The sequence below is a fragment of the Drosophila grimshawi genome, unplaced genomic scaffold (genome assembly GCF_018153295.1).
Source record: "Drosophila grimshawi isolate 15287-2541.00 unplaced genomic scaffold, ASM1815329v1 contig_311, whole genome shotgun sequence".
NCBI classification, from domain to species: domain Eukaryota; kingdom Metazoa; phylum Arthropoda; class Insecta; order Diptera; family Drosophilidae; genus Drosophila; species Drosophila grimshawi.
The window spans coordinates 28,196,685-28,210,846 of NW_025063098.1; the positions used below are offsets into that span (position 1 = coordinate 28,196,685).

Sequence of the window (14,162 nt, forward strand, 5' to 3'; positions counted from 1 at the left end):
TTATAAAAAAAAGTGCTTACGTGCGTGCGTGAATAACAAAAAAATAAATACAATAATCCAAATAACAGCAAGGTAAAGAAAAAAGGCAGCAAAGTTAAAGACGTCTTCGCTTTCTACCAAAAAAAAAAAAAAACAGAAAAAAAACTTTAAGCCACATTTTTTATTTAGCCGTGCTGCAGAGTCTGTTGGCCAAGTCGAATGCAATATTCATAGATCAAATATGCTGAAGAGTCTCTCTCGCTTATTGTAATTGTTGCTTTTGTCGTTTCTTGTGGTATGCGACATTTTCACTTTTGCACTTCTGCTCGAAATATTAATGAGCTGGCCCAAACGGCAGCAATACCTGCTAGAACATTGAACCTTTTCATACGAATGTGGGCATTATTTAAATGCGCTTCCCACGCCTAATCAAACGGTTAGTTACTGGGCCGCCCTTTACTTTAATTGTTGACGTCATCAGTTGGGAAGTGGGCAACACTTTCATTAATTGAAAATTACTCAACCATAGCGAAACGAGAGCTACCCGGAATTCGCCAGCGGCACTGTCACTGGCAGCGAACCAGGGGTGAGGTGAGTGGCATGAAAGTGAAACTTTTAAAAAGGTGTCAATTTGGGTAGCGAGATGCCACTGAAATAGGGTGGGGCTGAGCTAAACTGAGCTGAGGATCCAAGTGTTTTATTTACCCTGCGTGGGCATCAAAATGAAAGCCGCTTTGGGGAGTAGCCGATTTTAATGCTTGATGTCATTCGTGTGGCTTTAAAAGCTAAACCGTTTAAAAGTTACACTAATGGAAGGGGGTAGTGCAAAGGAAGTTTACTCACGGGATGCTCCAGACCTAGTTTCCCGTTAAAGGCACCACAAATTTTATGAAATATTTAAGAAAATTACTTAAAATATTTAATCAACTTTCACAATTGTATTTTAAATGCCTTTAAAGAGCCTTTCTCTAAAACTCTGAGCAATTTAATTTAAAAAAAAAAGTGCATTGCATAATTAAATGAAGTCTTCAATGCTCGTCAGCCGTACTAAAAAAAAAAAAAAAAAAAAAAAAAAACTTTTCACTTTCATTGCGTTGACATGTAGGTAAAATAATTGCCCTGATTTTAACTCAATTTTGTTTGGCCCGCAAGTCGACTGAGCCATGCCCTATGCACAGAGAAAAGTAAAGGTACGTATTGGTGGTGTGCAACACCTTCGCGATAAACACCCACAAAACTGTTGATGATTAACACACAAGTCACGTCACACGCACAGCCATCTGTATCTACATAAACGTGCAAGGCATTTGCATATCCCATCAACGTCAGCATCAGCAAACAAGCAACAACAACAACAACAACAACAACAGCAGCAGCTTAAACACCTTGTGGCTCATCAACTATATGGTGTTTAGGCTAAGCAGATAATCAGTTGCAAAAAAAAAATAACAAAAATTGGTTTGCTTTGCATCTTGAATTGAGCTTAAGTAGCGTGCAAATCTCAACATTCATCGCTTTCTTTCAGGTACTTGACTAATGCGTAAACTACACAAAAAAGAAACAAAATACAACGAGCGAGAAAGTGCTGATCAAGAGTGAACGACTTGAGTATACCCTGTAGCATGTTGTTAATTTATATATTTATTTTTTGAATATGCATATGTTGCCTTTTAATGAAAGTTGCAGGACTTATGCTGAATATGCTGTAGTCATCTTAAAGGACACATTTTGAAATACAAATTAAGAGTCTTAGTCTTAATTTAAATGATAATTTATTGTTTGGTTTGAAACTCGAAACCTGGCTGGACGGACTTTGTGCATCTCTTCCTTAACACGAGTTCCAAGTAAATTCAAAATATATCAAAATATTTGTAAAAAAAACTGAAGAAAAATATACCTGTTGCCAAAAAGGAACTTAAAGTCGTCATTTAACGCATACCCTGAAGTAGTTTCTTTCAAATATAGCATCAGTTTGCTAATTTCAACTTAGACTGACTGCATGATCTAGCAACAATTTCTTTATTATGAAATCAATCTTCAATTTGGCAACACAGACGGTGAAACGAATGACAAGTTAACATGACGAAAAGAGATCGACAAAAATATTGCCAAAATTCTTTAAAAATTCTACAGGCATGCGATGAAGTGATTCTCAGTTGAGCTATAACATGCTCCAAGTGGACGAATAGAAAAATTCCAGGACTAATTATCTTAAATTAAGATTAGATGTAGAGGAGATATTCTAGTTTTCAAAAAGATTTTCTATTTAGTAATAAGAGTTCGACAGCAAAGTTGCTCACATTCGTGCAGGAATCAGAGTTGATGAAAGTGGTTTTAGATCAGAAGGTTTAGCTTATTTCTAATTTCTTTAATTCCATTGCACAAATAGTGCTTTTCAGTCGTTTGGCCATTAAGATCAATATATCTGAGCTGCTGCCTGCTTTTAATTGCCATAAACTTTCAAAATAAGCCATAAGCCACACAGAATATATCCGAGGACGTGTAAATATTTTGAAAATGAATATTAACGTTGAATAATTAAAGCGACATAATGACTGAAGATTTTGTTTGACATGAAACTCTCTTGTGGAGATCTCTGTGGAAATGGCTGCTGTTGGCATACAAAGCTGTAGATATATAGCTACTTATGTCCCGATGTGTGTGTGTGTGTGTGTGTGTGTTTGTCTACATACATATGGGGCTTTAAGTGAGATGGATGGGCTTTAAGTGTGATGGAGAGAAAAACAAATACATAAATAAAAAGCAAAATTAAAGTGAAATTTTTTCTTATCCATGCCGCCTGCAAACTAGTTAATTTTCTATTTTACTCCAATTTGAGCCATGCTCGTTGTGGTTTGCTTTCGAGCCACTGTAGACGCCATCATAAGTAGCGCTGTCTGTTGTGGTGTGGCTTGCTTTGGCTTGTTGTTGTTGGCCTTTGATTAGCCACACCAAGTCACGTGTCTGCAATTTCTAATGGTTCGATCAGTCGACGGTCTTATAGAGTACTTTCTGCCTAGGCTGTTAATGTGTGGTTGTGGTTATGGTTGTAGTTGTGGTTGTGGTTGTGGTTGTGGTTGTGGTTATGGTTGCTGTGGTTCTCACCCACCTGAAAGTGTGCCAATTGCAGGAGCCTCTGCCAGTAAACTGGCTTTTTTAATGCCGTCGTATTAATTTGAGCTGTCAAATTAATGCCGGCTAAATCTGTCGAATACAGTTTAGCGACCACACATTCAACAAAATGACTACACTTGGAGAAAATGTCGAGAAGCTTAAATCCAATGAAGTGCTAGATTGAAAATTCTACATCACTGAATGGAATTCTACCTTGAAGAAAGTCTAGAATACTCTTAGTTTATGCAAGTTTCTCTTAGGATATGTGAAATACGACTTTTCTCATATTGAAATTTATGAAATCTTAAGCAAGTTTAGAATTTTCATGAGACAACAGCTGGATTACTAAAATACTTATTTTATATAATTTAAATACGATTTTGTATGCCAGCTATAATTAAATGTAGAATAATTTATTTTCGCAGAGTGTGTTTGTGGGTGTGTAAGTGTGTGGATGTGTTTGTGTGTCTGTGTGTTTTCTTATGTGCAAATTGTTAAGTGTTGGTTAAGTGTTTGTCTGTTGACAAACAACAATAACAACAGGCGCAGCTAACAAGCCAAAGCCAAAGCCAGAGTCAAAGCCAATGTCGCCGACGAAGTGCTGCCGACGTCAGCGACGCGTCGCTGCCTGCTTCACACGCACACTGCTAGAGTCTTGGCCAGGCCAAGACATGACAGAGCCATAGCCATAGCCAGAGCCAAGTCAGGTTGCATTAAAAGCCGCAACCGATGCTCTTCGTCGTTGTCGTTGTCGTTGTTGTCGTCGTCGTTTTTGCAGCTTGTTTATTTAAATTCTAAGCTCGGCTACTGTTTTGCGTCGATGGAGCAGGTCGGGTGGCTTATGTGGTGCGGTGCGGTGCGATGTGATGTGGCGTGGCGTGGTGCTGGGGATGCGGCCAGCGTCGTGTGTTTTGTCGTCGTCGTTGTCGTCGTCAAACGCGTCGCTGTCGACGCTGCTGTTGCTGCTTCTGCTGGCCGGGAATAAAACTCGATCCGCGTGCGTCTTCTAGCCACAGTTTACGGATTGCCTTCTGACCGACAGATCGAACAAGCTAATCGCAGCGCAGTGCACTCAATCAACTGAATAAAAAAAAGAAAGAAAAAAACACAATACCCCCTACAAGGCACCGCCCAGTCAGTGCCCCAAAGGATAACAAAACCAACAATTAATACCAAGTGACAAGTGTTGTGTGCGACAATTAACACCTCCTCCCGCAAATAAATACAAAACAAAACATGTTGAAGTTTGTGTGCTTGTTCGCGCTGCTTGCCACAACGGCGGCAGCAGCTTCGGAGGCAGACAGCCTGCTGACGAGCGCCCTCAAAATGGTCAAGGATTGCGGCGAACGCTCGATGGTGTTGTGCATGAAGGTAACACACTACGAGAAGCTAACAATCCATCAATAAGTTAATAAGCAAAATTCTAAAAAAATCAAATAAATCAAACAGGAACGCGCTCTGCACTATTTCGACACGGAGAACGGCGATGTGAGGCTGACCGAGGGCATTTCCCTGGTCAAAACCGATGATATTCCTGTGGGAAGGTCTTTGAACGATGTCTCGCTGCCCGACGAAGCGGAGGCACGTGAATCCGAGGTGGATTCGCTGCTGGTGGAGCGTGTTGCACGTTTCTTTGGCACACACACGCTGCAGTTCAAAGTGCCCAAGGACTCCATACAGGACATGCAGCGTGCCCTCGAAGAATGTGAGTATAATGTAGAAAAAGCCAACAGATTTGACAGACAACTGCAAGATCTGCGTTGAGAAGTTGCTTGTTCTGCTTACTGGTTCTGTGCAATGTGGCCAAATTGGGTTAGTGGTGCAATTATCTGGTTAACATTGTGTGGCCAATGCAATGCTACAAATCCTGTTTTCACTGTTAGCTGCTTCTATACTTTGATTGGGGTCACGCAAAAGTAGGCATCCTGCTAGTCCCAGCTACAGTCACAGTTGCAGTTTTCCCTAGTCGCTTTTCATCTAGCGGTGCATTGACTGCAAACTTGTTGCTGTTGTTTTGCTGCTGGTGCAATTAATTGCATTTTAGTCAGCTCGCCGCACTTTCTTTTTGCGTGTGTGTGTGTGTGTTTCCGAGGCATAGAAAGCGGTCAATCCTGTTTCTTATTATTATTGCTTACTGCTTATTGTTTATTAATTATGTACAGTCTCTGTGCTCCAGTTGCTAATGAGCAGATAACAAGACAACAAGCGAAAGTATCGCATGCAAAACACTCACTAATCAGCTAATAAAAATAATGTTTTTCTTTTCTTATTTACTTGACTCTTTAGCGCGCGGCAAGAAGAAGGAGAAGAAGAAGTATCTGATGCCGCTGCTGATGCTGTTCAAGCTGAAAATGGCAGCACTGCTGCCGTTGGCGATTGGCTTCTTGGCGCTCATCTCATTCAAGGCTCTCGTCATTGGCAAGATCGCGCTGCTGCTGTCGGGCATCATTGGGCTGAAGAAGCTGCTGGAGTCAAAGAAGGAGAACTATGAGGTTGTGGCGCATCCACACTATGAGCACGAGCACAGCTATGGCAGGTCGCTGCATGGCAATGAGGCTCAGAATCTGGCATATGCGTCGTATAAGCAATAAGCGTCACAAATTGCCAAAAAGAAAAACAACTCAAAAAAATGGAACAGCAAATTTTAGTGCAATACACAAACAGAGAAACAAAAAGGAATTGAAAATAAGGGAGCACAGGCAGCTCGATCTAATTTATTTTATTTATTTAATTTATTTGTAGCTTAATGCAAGCGGAAAAACGGCGCCATTGAAAACTTAATTGAGAGACAAACAAATGAGAACAAATTGTTAGCAATGCAAAAATCAAAAAACACCATAGTGAATAAGTTCAAAAGAGGCAGCTGCATCGTAAAAAAAAGAAACAGAAACATAAAAAAAATTAAATAAAAGGGGGCGGCATTTTATTTATTTTTATTTTTTTTTGGCGGGCGCAGTTCAACTTAAACTAAACTAAACTAAACTGTAAACTGTACTCAAGTGACTGTAAATTGTATTATTGTAATAATTTGATCAGAGCTTTACTATGTTTTACTACCTTTTATCTATTTATTAACTATTAACAATTTTATATTTACAAACTAAACGAATACTCTTGCACTCTGTACACAATAACAACAGCAACAACTGTTTCGCCGCGCCCCCCTCCCCACCCCTCCTCCTCAAACAGCCCAGCAAAAAAAGCCACAAATCAAACACAGATACACACACACATAGACACACACATGCACATATGCACACATACTTGCACACACACACTCATACTGAAATCAGAAATGAAACTCAATAAAGCCGCATTTATCTGTAACTGAAATTCGTTTTGCATTTAACAGGTATATATATATAAATATATATTTATATTGCGCATACGCAACGTGCGCCGCATAAAATGGGTATTTTTTTGGTTTTGTTTTTGGTTTTCGAGTGAAATGCTTTCGCTCTTTCACTAATAAAATGAATTACTAAGGCAAACGAGGCCAATGATATCAATTGCATGTGCGACACATAAAATCACAGACGCTGCACAACAACAACAACAACCACAACAACAACACGAAATTTCACTTGCTGCATGCGCACTGAAGCATGCATCCGAGCCAGAGAACCAGAGTCAGAGTCTAAATCAAAGTCAGATTTGGAGTTAGAGTTGGTGGCTGAGCTGCAGTTGAAGTCAGTTCCCAGCTGGCTAACTAACTTCCTGGCCTGCCATTCGCTATAAAATGCACATATTCACTCTCCTCTCTCTCTCTCTCTCTTTTCTCTCTCTCTCTCTCGCTCTCACTCTCATGCACTCTGTCTCTCTCTCCCACGCCAATGTGCTCGTTGGTATCCGGTGTCGCTCCAAAAAATCGAATGAAAGTCGCCCGCTTTTGGCCTCTTTTGGCCTGATTTTTACATGTGCAATTGCAACACGTACAACGCACCATGTACCACGCCCACCGCCCACCGGCGTGCAATGATATGAAGATGCGGCACGCCACACTGTGCGCTGGGACCGTTGCAATTTATGGCCGAATGGCAAATGCCAAATGGCCAAAACGATTTCTTAACGGTTTGTCAACAATTTTCGCCTGTTGCTGCTGAATGCTGTCGCTGAATTTCAAACACAGCCCGGTGAAAGTGTTTATTAATACAATTTCTTTTGATTTTTATTTGTATGCATGGGAAACTCACGCCTCATAGTTGCCGCTCCGCTCCCAGTTAATACTCTTAGGCTCTCTAGTGTTTTTATCCCTTAATCAAAGTTTGCCGAAAACAAAAACCACACGTTAAATTTTAAGGCAACAAATTAGCGTACTCCTCGAGTCAGGGGGTTGTTACCAAAAGTTCATGTGGTTCTGAGCTGTCGAAATTCATTAGAAAAATTTGCAAAAAGTTTTTGGGAGAATCCGGACGAGTGCGTTGAACGATTCACTACTTTAGCAATGTTGTTTTTGTTTTTGTTATTTTTAAGACTTTTGTTACGCTGCTTAAAATGACAAGCTGGCAACACCAAAGGTGTTTCGAAGTTTAAACAACGTCCGCCTAAAAGTATGCAGCGAATAACAAGTGAAAATCTCTCCAATGGGGTTTTCTCGAACGAAATGAACATCAATAGGAAAAGCGTTTCAGGTTCAGGAAATATACACACAAATGGAAGTTAGAAGTTTGGTCCAACGCTTGAATAATTTAGTTGGCAGCGATTTTGTAAGAAAAAAAATAACGGACTCACTTTGTATTTTTGACTTCAGTTTGACTGCTCTTGGTTAATAATATATTTTTGGAATGTATGAAAATAATAATAATATTTACTATAAATTATTAATAGTACTATAATACTTTATAAAGTATTAATAATAAAGTCGTTTAAACATTATGCGTTTCAGCATTCAATAGGGACAGCTTGAAATATGAACGTCAGAAATAGTCTAGAGCCGAATTAAACTATTGCTGAAATACCCACATTTGTCACATTTTTAACTCTGATGGGGTATTGAATGCACTTTCTTGATAGCAAGGCAAAGGTCACCAAAATCCAACAGCAATTGTTATAAATGTACTTGTTAATGTAAGTCCAAGCAATTTACCACTACCGCTGCCAAAAGATCTTAACTGACCTAATGACAACTCTGGCTAACTTGTTTATTTTGGAATGTTGGCATTTTAATGCACACAAACAAATTATACCACTTATGCTTTTTGGACTATTAAGATGGGTGTACATTTTGGTTAATGCCGTAATTGACGTCACTTATTTGATAGTTCCGAATATTTTGGCTGCGGAGCCTCTTTCATAACTTTTCTGGAATGACAACAATAGCTCATTACATAATGGCCAAGATGTGCGAATATTGGCCACAAGTCATCATAGTGGCTCGCCACAGTGTTGTGTGCACTGACCATGACCATGATGCCAACTGCAACAACAACAACAACAGCCGTTTTGGCGTTGATGAACAACAATTTCCGTTATTGGGCCAGAGTTTCGTTACATGTGCAAAAAAATGAAGCAAAAAGCCGATTTTGGCCAAAAAGTTGAGTTGATTATTGTATAACGAGCTGCTATAAAGATAGGGGGTCAGCTGGCCAGCAGGCTTAGTTGAACAGTGATTACCAACAGTGGCACAGCAATTGCAGAATGTCGCGAGTGAAGGCTCTCCTGGTGCTCATCAGCCTGCTGCACTTTAAAGGCATCGCCAGCAGTGATTTAAAACATGACAGTTTGGAGGAACTGAAGCATTTCAAGCAATGTGTGCGGACCTCACAGAAATCCAAATTAAGTGAATGCTTCGGTCGATCGGCTTTGAATTTTATACAACGCTTTGAGGAGCGCGAGAATGTCACATTTGTGGATGATTTTGTGGCAGTCAAAAGCGAAACGGCATCGAGTCGTTCTTTGGTCAATGTGCTCGACACAGATCCTGTGGATTTTCGAGGCATTCTCGAGAATGCGGGCGCTGTGATGGGGCACCGTAGCTTGGAGTGGCACATGGATGCCCTCTATCCCGGTCTGATGTTCAAAATTGGACCCACAGCGGATGCGAACAGTGTGGCGGAGTTTGTGTTGGATAATGGTGCACTTGATGAACGACAGTTTGGCTACGAGGAGCCCAGCACAGGTAAATATATGATTACATATAAGATGATAAATGTTTCATAGTGAACTGAGAGTAAAATTTACATATACAATTAATGTAGTTATCTCGGTATAGTAATATAAATATTTTTTTTGTATAAGCAGTTTAAGTTTTATCGCCTTAAGAGGAAAAGCCAATTGGTTATAGAATTAGCAATAGTTTTTTATTAATTAGCAATAAGTTACGATCAAAATAAAAATCGTTCTTTGTATGAGATTAACAAATAATAATAAATAAAAATATATCAGATTTAGACTGTGAATAGTTCTGACAAGTCCTACAAATTTATATATTTTTGCATCAGTATTTAAAGCTAACTTGTAATCTAAAACTTAAAGCAAACTTATATTAAAGTACAATAACAGCTAAGGCCTTCAGCTCGCTGAGTATTTGCATTATTTAAGAAGTTAATAAATCCATTTTATTAGCGAGTTTTCAATTCTATGGTATTAACTTTTAAATTGAGTTTGTTCGCCTTGAATCACTTTTTGGTAAATCTATATTAATCGATTGTTGTGCTTTAGGTCGCCTGCTGGCCACGCAGTATTTGTTGCCCTTTCTGCTGGGTCTGAAGTTCAATTTGGTGGCGCTGGTGCCGCTGCTGTTTGCCGGCATTTGTCTACTGCTCAAGAAGTCACTCTTTCTGGCCAAGTTGGCCATCTATGTGAGCAGCTTTCTGGGTGTAGGCGGCGTGCTGGGCTCTCTGGGAGGCCTGGGAGGTCTGGGGGGCCTGGGCGGAGTTTTCGGCGGCGGCCTTGGTGGCGCCAACTTTGGGTTTGGTGGCGCACTTGGCGGTCATCGACCCGTTGGTCATTTTCCGGGAAAGGCGACAGTCTATGGACACGGTGATGAGCTGCATCATCAGTACAATGTGCATGAGCCGCAACCCTACAAGCGCAGCGATCGCAAAGTGCGCTTCGAGCAGCCAAGAGAGGCAGCAACAGCAACCACTAAGAGACCCACTGAGGATCGCTTCTATGAGTATGAAACTAAACGCAGATTGGAGGACACAATTGGATCAGCGGATGCACTTGTGCGCAACTTTAAAAGTGCCTCAAACACAAATAGTATGAACGGCTGGCAGGTTGTTGATGTGAGATCGCTGTAAGGCCTGTCAAGCGAATGTGTACTCTAATTTATGTATAGTTCAATAAGCTTAAATTAAATTATAAAATCTATGAGAATAAATGTCAGTAGATTATCTGGTGATTGTCAATTGATGCAGGCACCCCACTCTGTGCGTTTAAGCTGAAAACACAGCAGTTTCCTGTGAAAACATCAGTGTGCTCAGACTAATACCCAACACGGACACACGGAATAATAAATTGCATTAAACCTTGTTTGTATTCACCCCATCAACTTCCAAATTATTTTCTATAATCTATAGGGAAATTCATTTTAAGCTGAAGCGAAAAAAAATGGCTCCACTGGGAGGAAAATGAGGGTCAAGGTTGCTTAGCCGAAAATGTAATTTACAACACATTTTTTTAAACTTTGTAAGCAAAATCATTGGGCCCGGTCGACGTAGGGATTAACCTTCCAGAAAACGTAAGCAAACCGTTAAGTATGATAAATGATATTAAAGCGCTTTCCAAAAGCGAAAGTCGCTTTTAAGCTAACTTTATCAAGGTTCAGTAAGCAAATGTTAAGAGTTCAGTTTTAGGCTAGATTTTGAGGTTCGCACTCGCTTGAAGTACTTTTCCAAAAACTTTTCTTATTAGATACCAATCAAGTGACGCTTTGACAAACCACTTAATTGCTTCAGTTAGAATATGTATAATGACAAACCATGACGTCACAAGCTCGATTCATATAAATAATGGGCTAAAAGCTGCCAGCAGGTTATTTGAAGTTTGAACGTCAATCGCGGTAAGCAAATATGCGTCTTCAGCTAGTGTTGTGGCTGTTGGGGCTTCTACTGGACAGCCAAGCACAGGAGCAAAACAAATCCTTGGATTGGACTCCACACCATTTGGGCCGCTTGCTGAAACAATGCCTGAGTGGAGTTGAAGTTTGGCAATGTTTGGGCACTGAGAGTGAACGCTTGCTGGATGCAGCCACCATGGATAATAGCACTTGGGAGTTGAACGAGTATCTCAGCATTGAGCCACAGGAGCCAAGGGAGGCTGGCCAGGCACGCAGCGTTAAAGGATTAACTGGCAAATTGTTGGAGTTGGCGCAAGGACGATCTCTGCGTGTCAGGATGCCCCGACAGCTGACCATATCGAATGCCATCGATGAGTTTGGCAACGAGATGGGTTTGGATGAAGGTACGATGCGGCTCATTGATGATAAAATCGATAAGATATTTGGTAGTTTTACCTTACCAGACAAAGATCAGATTAAAAAGAAAAAGAAGAAAGACAAGAGTAAAAAGAAAAAAAAGAAAGAGAAAGATAAAGATAAAGATAAAGAGAAAGACAAGAAAAAGAAAAAAAAGAAAAAGAAAAATAAAAACAAAAACTGTTTCGCAAAAACAGGTCGCAAGAAGAAGGACAAAGATAAGAACATGGCCATGATGGGTGGAATGATAATGTTGGCGACCCTCGCACAAATGTTCCTCGGCAAGGTCATTCTTATCGCTGGCGCCGCCTTCATAATGGCCAAAATTGCACTAGTCATTTCGCTACTGGTGAGTCAATAGATATACAATCGAACTACTCAACCACGAACTGTAAACTGCCATAGAAAAGGAAACTCTTCGAGTTGGTCGAGTTCAAATTAGAGAAGTTCGATTGGTATGCAAAGAGACAGTTTAAGTCGTCTCTTACATGATCAAGTAATTTCGCGCTACGCACTTTTCTGCAGGGCAGTCTAAAAAAGGGATCAGCTGGCAACAGTGGTAGTGCTCCGGAGCACGTCATCGTCACCAGTGGGGGTGGTCACGGTGGTGGACATAGTCACGAGAGCGGCTGGCATCGCAGCATGCCCACTCACGACTACAGTGCCATCCCCCCGCCGGTGCACGTCGTGGAGGAGGCAAAGTCTGGAGAGGATCACGCCTACCATGCCTACGAGATGGAGCACGTGGATCGCCGGGAGTTGGCAAAGGAGGTTACAAACAAACCGGGTTTTCTCTAGCTTTATGTATTTCTGTGGTAAACAATATATAAAATTAACTATTTGTAACTTAACTTAGATCTAAGATTTGAAAGTCAAACAAGTGTAAATACAATTGCCGACAAATTGAAACTAGGCGAACAATTTTTCTTGATCTTTGGTTTTTTGGGTCAGCAGCCAAGCAGCGGAGAGCTTTATCGAGTTACCTTGACGCCAGCAGCGGCGCCTGCGCCAACTCCTGCCCCAGCTGATCCAGCCCCAGGGCCGGCAGCAGCATGTGGCAACCAGGCGTGATAAGCCTTATCCTGCATCATCATTTCGTCATCAATGCTCCGATGATAGGATCCACCGTCATGGCCACCGCTATCGTACTCGCCCTGATGGCTCGACGAATAGGTGTGACTCTGCTGCACCTGCGGATGCTTGACAATCTCATAGGTTGTCTTCTCGCCGCCATCGTGACTGACGAGCTTCTTCAATCCAATGATGGCGCTGATGATCAACGCTATTTTGCCCACAATCAGCGCCTTGCCAGCGACAATGGCAATCGAATGATAGGCCATCTTAAGTATGGCAGTCTTCAGGAGCACAGCGGCAATAAATGGACCCAAATACTTTTTATCGTCCTTCTTCTTATCGCGACCCTCTCCAGCTGCTGTCGACTCGCCACCCATAAAGTAGCTCATCATCCACTGCAACCAATCCTGACTGTTCCTCTCGCCAAAGCGCAGCAAACGTGGCAGATTCACCTGCAGCTGATGGCTGTGCATAAAGTTGAGAAATCTCTCCAGCAGCAAGGCATCCAAACTTTTACTCGACATATGCTCGAGATCGCGATTGTTGAGCTGATTCTCGGCAATGCTGGCACGTCCTGTGCGCGTATCCTCGCCACTGCTGCTGCCCGTGCGCCTCACCAGATTAACGCCATCCACAATGCTGAGCTGCTGGACCTTAAGAGCTCTGCCCAGGAGGCGTGCGCCGTGCAGTTTGCAGCACCAAAAAATATCCTCACTATCCACACACTGTCCATAAACGTGACGCACAGTGCGGAGGAGGCCACTCTCCCCACTGCCACCGGTGCCATTGCTTTTGAGTTCCAGGGCAGAGATGGGTCGATGGTGAGCGAAGAGCGCGGCCAGCAGCACCGCTGCAATGAGACCCAATCGCGTATCCATTGCTAACTTTATGTGTATATCCTTAATGTTGGACTTTAGCTGTCCCCCAGTTGTGATAGTTTCCTTTGCTGCTGCGACTGTTCTTCTGGCTAACTCACTTGGCCAACTGATCTTGTGCGCCAATGTGTTGCACAAATTTATACACTTGAATGTTTGCCACAATTAGCCAGGCAGCCGTTGCATCCAGTTTTGCTTTTTCTCGGCTGCCTCAATGTTGGCTATTCAGAGCGTAATATGCATGTTAGTCGCTGTTAGCAGTTCTCCAACTCTTTTAGCTTCGTTGCAGATTTAGTGCAATTGCCAGCCAGGCAGTCAATTTTCATTGCTCATTGTCGTAATTAGCAAGTCTTTGTAATTATTTCTGCTGTGTATTGTTTTTATTTTTTATTATTATTATTCCTCAACGCTCGACGCCTAATGATAGATTTGCTCTGACGCCCACTTTCATCGGTTGCAGTCTGTAAAAGATTTGAACGAAAATAGTTTTGCAGCTTCTGGCAACTTTTGCGCCTTTGAATTGCACACGCAAAAGTTTTTGACACACATATTAGATATGCTGCATTGAAATCGAAATGAACTCAAATTGCCATTTAAATTACAGGCATTCGTTTGCACAGAGAATTGCTAGAAAATTGTCAGCTGGCAGTAAGAAAGTTAATGAAAGTGCAACGCTAAAGAACTCAATTCGGATTTGTATT

The 14,162-nt window shown here is 41.5% G+C and overlaps 3 protein-coding genes across 3 annotated transcripts; 2 read left to right on the forward strand and 1 right to left on the reverse strand.

Moving 5' to 3' along the window:
- Positions 1-4,141: 4,141 nt before the first annotated feature.
- LOC6569675 lies at positions 4,142-5,999 on the forward strand. The gene is made up of 3 exons (XM_001996021.2): positions 4,142-4,464; positions 4,543-4,798; positions 5,380-5,999. The coding sequence occupies exons 1-3, from the start codon at positions 4,330-4,332 to the stop codon at positions 5,682-5,684; spliced, it is 696 nt and encodes a 231-aa protein (XP_001996057.1). The 5' UTR covers positions 4,142-4,329; the 3' UTR covers positions 5,685-5,999.
- Positions 6,000-8,730: 2,731 nt separating this feature from the next.
- LOC6569674 lies at positions 8,731-12,406 on the forward strand. The gene is made up of 5 exons (XM_032741659.1): positions 8,731-9,211; positions 9,754-10,322; positions 11,250-11,499; positions 11,710-11,861; positions 12,038-12,406. The coding sequence occupies exons 1-5, from the start codon at positions 8,731-8,733 to the stop codon at positions 12,308-12,310; spliced, it is 1,725 nt and encodes a 574-aa protein (XP_032597550.1). The 3' UTR covers positions 12,311-12,406.
- LOC6569770 lies at positions 12,308-13,910 on the reverse strand. The gene has a single exon (XM_001996019.3). The coding sequence runs from the start codon at positions 13,462-13,464 to the stop codon at positions 12,484-12,486; it is 981 nt and encodes a 326-aa protein (XP_001996055.1). The 5' UTR covers positions 13,465-13,910; the 3' UTR covers positions 12,308-12,483.
- Positions 13,911-14,162: the final 252 nt, after the last annotated feature.

What these genes read in the sequence shown, in the direction of transcription:
- LOC6569674 (XM_032741659.1), top strand. Translation starts at nt 8,731, where the DNA reads ATGTCGCGAGTGAAGGCTCTCCTGGTGCTCATCAGCCTGCTGCACTTT. An exon ending in CTACGAGGAGCCCAGCACAG is followed by an intron (nt 9,212 to 9,753) that starts GTAAATATATGA and finishes GTTGTGCTTTAG; the next exon opens with GTCGCCTGCTGGCCACGCAG. An exon ending in CACTAGTCATTTCGCTACTG is followed by an intron (nt 11,862 to 12,037) that starts GTGAGTCAATAG and finishes ACTTTTCTGCAG; the next exon opens with GGCAGTCTAAAAAAGGGATC.
- LOC6569675 (XM_001996021.2), top strand. Translation starts at nt 4,330, where the DNA reads ATGTTGAAGTTTGTGTGCTTGTTCGCGCTGCTTGCCACAACGGCGGCA. An exon ending in CGATGGTGTTGTGCATGAAG is followed by an intron (nt 4,465 to 4,542) that starts GTAACACACTAC and finishes TAAATCAAACAG; the next exon opens with GAACGCGCTCTGCACTATTT. An exon ending in GCAGCGTGCCCTCGAAGAAT is followed by an intron (nt 4,799 to 5,379) that starts GTGAGTATAATG and finishes TTGACTCTTTAG; the next exon opens with CGCGCGGCAAGAAGAAGGAG.
- LOC6569770 (XM_001996019.3), bottom strand. Translation starts at nt 13,464, where the DNA reads ATGGATACGCGATTGGGTCTCATTGCAGCGGTGCTGCTGGCCGCGCTC.